Source organism: Homarus americanus, unplaced genomic scaffold, assembly GCF_018991925.1.
Source record: "Homarus americanus isolate GMGI-L3 unplaced genomic scaffold, GMGI_Hamer_2.0 scaffold45562, whole genome shotgun sequence".
Classification (NCBI taxonomy): Eukaryota; Metazoa; Arthropoda; class Malacostraca; order Decapoda; family Nephropidae; genus Homarus; species Homarus americanus.
This window is the reverse complement of record NW_024744839.1, coordinates 3,265,250-3,276,621: the sequence shown is the minus strand read 5'-3', so window position 1 is coordinate 3,276,621 and position 11,372 is coordinate 3,265,250. Positions and strand designations below refer to the sequence as shown.

The 11,372-nt window shown below is 41.1% G+C and overlaps 1 protein-coding gene across 4 annotated transcripts in view; it reads right to left on the bottom strand.

The window, feature by feature from the left end:
- Positions 1–794: 794 nt before the first annotated feature.
- Positions 795–11,372, bottom strand: part of LOC121878132 — a 30,501-nt gene continuing 19,923 nt past the window's right edge. Inside the window, exons 1-5 of one of the 4 annotated variants that reach the window (XM_042384141.1) lie at positions 8,535–8,620; positions 3,850–4,006; positions 3,192–3,419; positions 2,081–2,226; positions 795–1,759 (exon numbers count right to left, since the gene is read on the bottom strand). In XM_042384141.1, the coding sequence (XP_042240075.1) occupies positions 1,259–1,759; positions 2,081–2,226; positions 3,192–3,419; positions 3,850–3,964 (990 nt within the window). In that variant the 5' untranslated portion in view covers positions 3,965–4,006; positions 8,535–8,620 and the 3' untranslated portion in view covers positions 795–1,258. Of the gene's footprint in view, positions 2,227–3,191; positions 3,420–3,849; positions 4,007–8,534; positions 8,646–11,372 lie in introns of those variants that run through there. The other 3 variants (XM_042384139.1, XM_042384138.1, XM_042384140.1) reach the window with 3 other exon arrangements.

Genomic DNA, 11,372 nt, shown 5'->3' with positions numbered 1-11,372 from the left:
TCACATGCAACCTCACAAGTGTTCAAGCCTATGAAATTATGAAGTGTCTTTTGTGAGTGTATTAAGAGAACAATGATAAATAAAAAACTCCACTTCTACTTTACATTATCTTCGCCTCTGATTTGCTTGTAAGCCGCTTGGGCAGTCAGTCACGTCTGTTACGAACTGTTGGAAAATACAATATTGCAGGCACTTCGGTTACCACTAATGATCCAATTAATAGTAATAGTCATATACAGTACATATAGCAACTACTGTTATATACTATCATTACCACGACTAACAATAATACAGGTATAGTGAAAGACAATACATTTTGGAGCACAAAATCCTTGAGCAGCGTAAATCGAGACAGCATTACAGCATTGTACAATAACGCACGGGTTACTCTAATGTGGCCGACATCCACAGAGAAACGGTGGGCACTGCGGGAAAGATGAATGTTACGAACCCAAGGCCTTGCCGGAGGTACACAGGATGCCACATCTACCAAGCATTGCCCGTTAAAGTACCTGTATAAAAAAGGGTGAAGCAACATTGTGGTGAAGAGAAAGGGAAGAGAGATTATCAACTAAAGGAGGAGAGTTCACGCGCAATAGAATCGAGTAATGTCAGAAGCAAGTGAAGAATTGATTTCAAACCTTCCGTCCAAAACAAACATAGGTAATTAAGAAATACAGGTTCTAACAAAAGAAAATTTAAATTCCACGGACACAAAATAGCCTTGATTTTTTTTCTTTATGCTCTTAATGGAAGAAAGGTTAACATTCACAACGGTTTAGAGAAAATATGTATTTAAAAGTATCTTTATTGTATCCAACCTACTGTACAAATCTGAATATAAACTTACAAGGATGACTTACAACACGTTTCATAACAGTCTAGGACATAATTTGGTATGTTCATTACAATCTACGGGTACAAATCTACTATAATGAATTAATGATGTTTAACTACAGTATTCTAATTGCATGAGAATGAATACAACTCACACCCACTATCCGTAAGATTTAGTGAAAGCGTAATATCACGTGTATAACCTACAGTATATGCCATCTAGCATTTGTTTACCTAATACTGGCTACGTTGAAACCCACTTGGCCATTTGGTTTCCCATTCATTTTATATGGAAGCCTCTTCTTGACCCCGCGGAAACTTCTTTTGTTCAGATGGAAACCCATTTTATTTACATCGAAGCTTTTTTTTGGCCATGTGTAGTTTCCTAGATCAAGAACAAAAACTATTTAAACCCTCAAATTTACATTCTTGAAATATATTCTGTACTGCCTATATATGCTGGGTTATCTCTAGTGTGATCTGGTACATCATTTTGTGTAAGACTATTGGCTGAATCAGCTTTCATCTTTGCTTCCTCTTTTGCTTTTATACTCGCCTTCTCGTATTTCATATTCATGCGATCACCAAGTTTGTATATGACAGAATAGATAATAAACATGGCCACCATAAGACCGATTGAACCCCCAACAAGTACAGGTGTTTGAGGCACTATAACAAAGGCAGAAACTAAAGACATAGTGTTAAGGATGTAAACACAAGCGGCCAACACTAATCGATGGAAATGTGTGCCTATAAGAGCACCAAATGGAGCTCCTATTGTAACAATAGGGACAACAACAAGTAGATATTCCCAACTTTCTTGAGGCATCGCCCCTGTCACGAGAGTCCTCCACCACCAACACACCATTGACGTCATGGCCATCAGAACTACAGAAGTAGGGGTCGATACTTTCTCTGAAACCTTAAAGAAAAGAGTGAGGAGACTAAACATGCAGATATCAGCCCCACTACCAGAAAAGGAGGTGAATATTCCACCAATAAACCCAAATATAAAAAGTAGTAATCTTTTCCACCAATTTAATTCTGGAATATTATTGAATGTTGTTCTTTTGTGATTCCAATTGATCAGAAACAATGCAAATGAAAAAGCAAAGAAAATGCTGACAAACCCCATCTTTTTCATGGGTGGTGTTAGCAAAGGATCTATCACCTCCAGACCAAATATGACACCAATAGAAGATCCAAGCAAACTAAACAATAAGGCGTGTCTTTCTATATGAACCTTCATAAAAAATATCGAGAATGATGCAGCTGTCATTCCATTAGCTTGTAGTGACATGGCCAGGTCGCGGGCGATCTCTGGAGGCTCCTTCATCACTAATGTCATCACTGGAAATGCTATTGCACCTCCGCCAACGCTCGTCATTCCTGAAAACATTACGTATGAAATTAACTTAGAATATATAATAATAATATATGGAGAGAGAGTGTAACAGAAGCAAAGGTGAGTATTTAGTGTTTTAGCTGAATCACAAATATTATACGAGTATGGAATATGGATACAAATGAAGGGAACAAAGGATATAGAAAAGATTTATTAGATGGATACCCTTGGGCCTTCTTGTGGGATGTGAACACATCTGCTAAGGCCACTAGAGGGTGAACAACAACAAAATTAATGAAGTACTAGGATAGTCTGTCCTTAATTCGTTGCACCTTACACTGCATCGACACCGGACTTGCATGAATAATATACATTATGCATTTAGAGGGATTCTCAATTGCATACTGTAAATTGCAGGGTGTATACCAGGGTCAATTCTAAGCCAAAATGTCGATATGACAAAATGTCGGAATCCACATAGTATTTGTAGCTCTAACAATTTTTGTGGGAAACAATGACCATGGGCGATAAATTTTGGAATATGAAGGCTGTCACTAGTCACACGTAAAACTTTGGAGCATATGAACCCCCACCTGCACAGATAGTTGTTTTAGCTACTGTACCTAACTACAACATTGTGATGTGTTATTACATTAAATTCCTTCCCTCTGCCTCTTATCACATTGTGTAGAGTTATGCGCCTAAAACTTTACATTAAATAGCATTAAACCACCTTTTGTCTTCCTGTCTCCCTGTACTTGCAACCTTATCCTATTTTCATAAATGTAGTGTACTTCCATGACGCTAACAGAATCCTAGGTTATGAGAGTTAACATCACTTACAAATCAATTTAGCTGTTGATTTTAAAAATGTTTTGTTAACCGATTTCACTATTAAAATGTGATTATTACTTACTAGCAGTGAAGACAGCATAAATGTCTTAATCAAATGGATAAATCTGAAACAAACAAGATCAAATATAATTCAACACAACACATGAGAACTAACCAGCAATGATGGAACCAAAGACCATAGTGATGGACATGGGATACTTGGTCTCATAAACATAGAAGAGGTTCCTGTAGGTCATGATGGACCAGTACCAGAAGTGGAAGAAGGCAGCAGGAATCAACAGTCCCACAAGTTTACGCTTCGATGGTGACAAACCGCTTAAGGGGCCCCTGGTATTGGTGACGTTTTCGTTGCCTTCATCTACTGCCCCTTGTTTCAGCTGACCTGTAGGTTGACACACAAAGTGGGTAAATAATCTGCCGCACCATAACAGAGCTCAAAGGGTCATTTGTCGCTGTCTTAAATTTTATTGTTGTCTACATACCAAGTGTCATTGAAAGCTATGGCTGCATTATTTGTTCGAATTACGACTCATCACGAGGATTATTGGGCTACCCAAACAGACATACTGTAATCTAACGGGAGTCTCCAGACTAGTGTAAGTTAGTCTCGGGTTACTTTAAACGTGTTTCATTCAACTTCCTGGTGGTCATATCAAAACATATCCCGGAAATCACTGTTGCTACGTCGTCATCTATCAAAACAACCACAGCTACCTGGAGAAATAAAGCCATGGAAATAAAAACCTAAAAGGAAACTTAACATAATAAAAAATGATAAAAATAAATAGGGAAAAAATAGGAAACTTGCTTACCTTCCCAAAAGTACTTCTTACACCAGAAAGAGAAGCCATTGTGGCACCACTTGCTCCAGAACCGTCTTGATGTTGTCCCATCTCCCCTCCTCATGGCTGCCCCCACCTCGTACATTGTTCTGGTTTTATTCTGCCACTCTTACCCCCTTAGTTGTCTCTGAGGAGATACAAATTTGTTACATCCATGACTTTTTTTTGAATACCTGGTAAGAAAAAAAAAAGTACTTGTCTTCCCGTCTGACATCACACGAACAGTCACAGCCCCAGTGGGAGACGGTCAAGGCCCAAGCAGTAAACCCATCGTGGAGAATACTGATTGACATGCCGAAGAACGCGTTAAATGACCTAGAAAGAGTTGGTCACTGCGGAGACTTTCTACGGGTTAGCTGTGTCTTCACCGAATTTTACTTACGAGATTAAAAAGTTTAGATCTCACTCCCTCATTACACAGGGTGGCCGGCCGGAATCAAGAGCAACTCGGTGTTCCCCTTCTTAACACGGTTCCAAGTATCTCCTCATACCACCCAGGACCATCAATCAGCATCAAGTCCATCCCTCATAAAGTGTTGGGAGCAGCGGCACGACTAATAATAATAATAACAATAATAATAATAATAATAATTAACGGTTTATTGAAAAGTTCTGCAGCCCGAAGGCTGAAAATATACATTGGACATAAATGACTTATTACATAAATTGGTGGTTTAACAAAAGCCTTCATTAGAGAAAGGTGAAGGAACATACAGTGAACATACAGATTAATGTAGGTGTTGAACAGCAAACACGTAGTGTAGTAACTCCCCCCCTCCCCCAGATGGTGTTATGAGGGACCTGACGTGATGTAGTAATTCCCTCACAGATGGTGCTATGAGGGACCTGACGTGGTGTAGTAATTCCCTCACAGATGGTGCTATGAGGGACCACGTGGTGTAGTAATTCCCTCACAGATGGTGTTATGAGGGGCCTCACGTGGTGTAGCAATTCCCTCACAGATGGTGTTATGAGGGACTTGACGTGGTGTAGTAATTCCCTCACATATGGTGTTATGAGGGACCTGACGATGTATTAATTCCCTCACAGATGGTGTTATATGAGTGAGGTGTGGTCCCAGACCTTCCTATCGTAGACGGATTAACACATCGCTGGTTGTTGTTGGGTCTCACGGGCCGTTATCACTGGGTACCTGGGACCTCACTGTGTAATGGTCATGATAAGAGCTAACCTGAAAACCTTAAGAATTCATATTACGCTCAAACGTCCACAAAACCTTCTGAGTCTCCCAGTGGAAACGTCCCCCGTTTTCTCTGTTTCCCCCGCCTTTGTCTATGGGAACAGACGCTGTATGCTGGGACCTGTTGCCATCCAATCCTTTGTAATCAATTTAATTTTGCTTTCGATAGCCGAGTCAGAGCCTTGGTAGTTGAGATAATAGTAGAGAATGAAAATGAGTTCATAGTCTCAATTTCAACGTCAGAGTGTACCGTAAATTAATTCATCGGAATAGGAGTAGCTGGACTCCCTGGCCTAGTTTGAGTGAGGGCGCCGCGGGCATTTCAACCGTTAGTAAGTGCCCGTCCCTTCATCCATACAGGTATGCCATTCCACTCTGTGTTGTAATTTGCCCTTCTTTAAGTGATTTGACCCAATTAATAGTTGCTTGTGCAAGCGTTACAGTAACGTAGTTGATATGCTCTGAGTGAAGTCATATTTACGTCTTTAACGTCCCCTGAAACGTGATGTTGTTGTCACCCGTTAGTAAGTGCCCGTCCCTTCATCCATACAGGTCCCTAACGCAGCCTTGGCCGTGTCTGTAGCGTGGATGTTGTATCCACTATGTCTGGGGAGATGTCCGAGGTCCAGTAGGATCAGTTACCTTCGTGAGACCCGGCCGTCAGACACTTCAGACTACCTATAGCCCCCATTGCTGGCTCGTCTGGCCCTAACGCTCGGTCCACGAGGTGACGCCGGATCACCAAGCCCCACACCACTACCAGCCCCCATCATGGGTGGATGAGTGTCTAACTCAGTAGGGCTATTTGTGTGGTGGAATTAATCCACTGGGATCTCCAGAGTTCGTCGGATAGTACTCCATGGTGGCTGGACCCCATGGCTGTTGCTTGAGTATCACTCCTGACGACTGAGTGTTGTAGTGGCAGTTGCCCTAGTATTTATGGTGCTAAATGACTATCATAGTTGTGTTCTTGAGTATGTCCACCCAGTAGGGTTGGAAGTGTTATTGAATATGTCCACCCAGTAATGGTGTGAGTATGTTGAGCCTGAGGGCCTAGTACTAGATTTCGTCTGTTAGTACAAATAATTCTTTCTTCTAATTTCATATTCATGTTTAAATAAACTTTGTATTTGTATAATTGTGTCTATTATTTACCTACAGTATTTACCGTTATTTCTTCCCTATTGCTTGATACTATCATTACACCTACCCACGAGCCTCCTATCGTCACGCTACCAATGGTGATAAATATAAGAGTAAAAGGAATTGTTACTGGCACACAGAGGCCCTCATAAATGGTGGGAGTTCAAGCCCTCATAAATGGTGGCAGTAGCAGCCCTCATAAATGGTGGCAGTAGCAGCCCTCAACTGTGTGAGGGTTAACTTGGGTACGACTGTTACTGTTGAGTTGTTCTCACTGACTTAAGCACTGTTCACCTCTGTTTAACACTGGTTCCATTCCTTTCCTAAATGAAATTGTAACTTTTGGCGAGAACTTGTTGATATTCCGGTGGGGAGGAGGGTTCAGGGGAGGGAGTTGGTATGGGCCAACATAACAGTTGACCTGGCTGCTCCAAGAGGAGCGCCAGGCGTCTTGACCATTCGGTGGTCAAGGATGTAGTGGGTGAGACGTAGCCTGTGCCGCGGTAGCCGTATTGCCACTACAGTATTTTAGAGGAAAAGTATCGAATGCAGACTGGTGATATTGGTTATGTTGGTGTTGAGACGCGAATGGAACGGAATACCAAGTTCTGACTGTAGGGCCGTCAGCTGCTGGTGGGCAACAAGGATTCTAATACAGGGTACTAGAATCCTTGTCGGCTTTCAAGTGATCCTTGTGATGTGCTAATGTGTGGTTCGTGTCTTCCGATTGTTTTCACTACATTAACTTTTTAACCATCATGGAACAGTGATCCTGAGCCTAACACAAGTGGACAACAGGTAAGGTGGAAGCAATTCACTTGACTGGCAGTGCAACAGCTGATGAAGACAAACATTGTGAATAGAATGTTGAAGGATAACAAAACACTGCAAATCCATGGCCGTGCACCAGTGACTTCAAGTTCAACCACTGGCAATAACTTTAAATTCAATGTGAACTTTGTCGCCCTGCAGTGAAATGTTATTCCACAAATAAAATTTCTATGTTCAACTTAAAGGAAAATGTTTTCACGAGGCAGCCAAGTGAAAAAAATTGTGCCATTTGTCTGAAATTGGGTTAAAAATTTACTTTCACACAACCATGGAATCTTAGGAGTTTTATCTTTGTAATCAATAGTTTAAACAATTCTAAAACACTTTTTTCCTATGACGTGTCCCTCGCAAATGACCTAACATGAACTAACCTAACCTCACCTCTTTGATCCCTCCCGGTATATTGAATGTTTATAAAAACAGGTAATGGTAGTGCCACTGTTTTCAGGAGGTAGTGTGCTTAATACTCCCCATACACCCCTCTACGCCATGCTCTTCTAACATATACACTTCACTGCTTCCTGCATGACTAGCACTTTACTATCAAGCACCTCCCTCACCCTAATCTTCCACTTCCTCCTTGGCCTCTCCCGTCATTCCTTCCATCTTTCGTTGCTACCTTCTCCCAATACCACTATACCAAACCCTGCTTGGCCCTCTGCTCGATATTCCTCTCATCTCATCTATTTATTTCCGCGTTTTGTATTTTGGTCAAAGTCATCCCGTCGTTTCTGAGTTTCTAGCCTAGTTCTTCCTCTTGCCGACATCCATATAAGTACTCATAACATTGGTCCCTCGCTCGATACCCTTGATGCCCATTACTTTCTATCCCACAGGTCCTCCATTACTCACCATTCACACACAACCACTCCCACATGCCAGGCACACGTCTCTCTGCAGATAAAAAGTCAAATAAACTCGTTTCCTTAAGTGAATTCATTGCTAAATATCATCTAAATTATAAAACAGTTTCGATCGATTACATCTCAAGTCCAAGTTTACCGTGATATTGTTGTCACTATGTAAAATTGATAAGGTCATATCATATCTTGTCTATTGAGTTAAGGAAGAAAGTAATTTGTAAGGTACTGTTTTAAGCTTGGATGCATAATCTAAGATACAAAAAACAGTCTTCCATTATACACTTCCTGCATGTTGCTGCCTGACTCGGGCTATACCGCACAGTTTGCCCAGATAATGCACCTGTGGCTAACCCAGTGATCCAGCCGAGCTTATCCTTACAATGTTGAAGAGGGAGATGCTAGGTCACCAGTGGGGAGGCGGCCCTAACACTACATAAGGTCCAAGTGTACCCGTGCGGGGCCTCGGGTGGTGCTGCATTATACGGCCTATGAGTGGTGCAATACCTCCGAAATAATTTATAGATAAAATGAAAACTCAAGTTCAACACTATCTAGGGGTCCTGGAGTTGTATGTAGACAATCTACTGACACTAATAAGTTAGACGATTACAACTAACCTTTAAAAGTATGTGTAAAGGTATTAGAGAGCAGATCAAATACCTGGTACGTCTACACGGACGACCTGCACAGCTGTGAATGATAGGCTGCACGGGGAGGAGAGGTAAACTCACCTAGTCATGGAGCATTCAGTGTGTGTATCGTAGATGACGTCCCATGGCTGCATGTACTGTACTCAATGTTGCATATTAAAATAAGTTAGGTGGATACTTAGCAACAAACATTGGAACTTCAAAATATTTTTTTTCCAAATGCAAGCCATAAGGGTCATAAGATAAAAAAAAACAAGCATAACTGCATCTGTTATGTCTTAGGGAGATGTGCTCGCGGTTTAATTCAAGTATATGTACCTGCTGGTGTGGGATTTCTGTGAGCCGCCCCACTTAAAATCTTGAAGCATCAGAAATTGGTGCAATTTGATGCACGGGAGGCAGTGTCGGTACTTTTTGCTAGAAATATATTGAGCTTTATTTTTTTTAGCCTAAGAAAGCTCTTTCGTTTTGAATCCCTTAATATGGCAATAAACAATCATCTAATAATTTAATACGCTATTTGTCATACATTGATATTTAAAATGAAAAAAAAAACTTCTATGGTGGATCAGTTCATTCGTGCATTTATAGCAATCCTGCATGTGTGAACCATCAGAAACGTTTAGAGTGCTTTGTTGTCTGCACACCTGAACTCCCACTAAACCACAAACTTCATCTAAAACAAACACAAGCTTTTATTTCTTCTAACTTGGACCTCCTCAGTTATTGTGGCTGTGGTGTAGGCCATCATCCTCCATTCACACCCCCACAACAAACAAACAAACACTGCGTTGGAGAGTAAAGTTTCGCGAAGCTCTGTTATTCGCTTTTATATTCAACGGTACATGTGATCTACGGAACCACCTACACTCGCCATGTATGGATATCGTAGATTAAAAAATATTGCTATACTTATTTAATGTTTTGCAGAAAAAGTATAAGTAATGGTTTTAAATTTAAACTTGCTAGTTCACAACTTTAACGACGCAATTTCTGAGTAGTTATCAGTTCAAGATTAGTTTTATGATCCCTTATCGCGGACTTCTACATACAATCAACACCTCAACCCGCCAGGATTCGAACCCACGGCCCACGAGCCCATGACTGTGACCGGGGAACGCTAACCGCTGGACCACCAGTATACTAAGAGCTATTCTAGACTGTTATATTTCACACAGCCTGTTCAACGAGCTTATGGCGCCATGAACACTTTTAGTATCCTGGTGGTCCAGCGGTTAGCGTTCCCTGGTCACAGTCATGGGCTCGTGGGCCGTGGGTTCGAATCCTGGCGGGTTGAGATGTTGATTGTATGTATATATATATATATATATATATCAACGTTCACACTAGCGACCAACAAATGTCAGGTAATTGTACAATGTTGATGCCATACTTTCATCAGGAGTATTTGCACAAATGCTCGTGTGTTCGGGCACTTGAGGTGTGAAGGGAGGGTTGTTGTATAGCGTTTATCATTGAAAAAGTTAACCTGTTGAAGGTGGCAGCTGGTGGTGATACTTCAGAATCATTTATGATTAGAAATTTCACTTAAGAAAAACTGACTGATAACTCACAGTGAGATGACGAACATAAATAATGAACAGTACGTGACACTTCTCACGGCGTACACGACTCCTGACGACTGAATGATACTAACACTGGAATATGTTGGCTCCCAAAGACTTATAGGTCTACACACTAATATTGACAAATAAATAAATAAAAGTATGTTCCCCGGTACAACTCCCTGTCAAGGTCGACTGAGCACCTCTTCACAAATCCTATATCAGTTTGGCTGTAAACAGGTTTCACTACAGTGCGTGCGCTGAAGAATGATGTCTTTCCTGGTTGCCTGCCCTCGATCGACGACACAGAATCAAGCTGAACAGAGTGGCCTCACAGATAACCTTCCTGATGACTTTGGCACAGCACAGTCTCACAAGGATGTGTGCAGTCCTTCACATTTTCAATTATTTTTCCAATTCTCACAGATGCTTGTCTTCGATCTTGACAGTGGCATAGTTACCTTTTACAACAATAGTGAATGTTTTGCTAGATGCAGAGAGATTATACTTAAAGCAGCTGGAAATCCGATATTTTCTTAAGAGTAAAAGTTATCCACGCGCTAACTCTGCTCCCTTGTCCCATACACAACCAGGATGTGTACTTCCACTTTTAATCAGTCAGTCCCTCTACTGGTGATTAAATATAACATTCTCTATATTTTCATTTTACCTTAATTACCTAATGGCCACCCCACTTAGAGGTGGCCATGCTGGAGAATGGAGGCCAGTGTCCTGTATAAGACCCCACCCTCCCCATGTTCTTGATAGTCTTAAGATATAAGAATATTTTGAAGCCCAGTACTGTAGTGTATACGAGTACAGTAGTCTAGATGGGGCCGTAAGAGGTACCTATAAAGATAAAGGAACATTTTCTTATCTTTGTATTTGAAGGCAATTCTTATAATTCTTAATGTTCGGTATGCTCTTGTCACTGCTGCTCCTTTTTGTAGCGTTGCCTTTGGCGATTGGTTCAATCCTTTTCCTTGAATTCATTGTATTCCTTAAAATTGGAATGTTTCTTATCCTCAGCTGTTTGTACATCATAAAATGCTGTTGAAAGCAGGAAAACGCTTAGGGCAGGTCAGTGTACTGTATACTAGATTGTGCATCCGCATGTGTGTGGTAAGGTGTTGTGACTGCCATGCAAACAACCGACTTTCATTAAATTCCGTCAGTTTCACATATTTTAGCTATTCAACACAAGTGATAAGAGGACCGATAACTTTCTCTTCTCACTCAA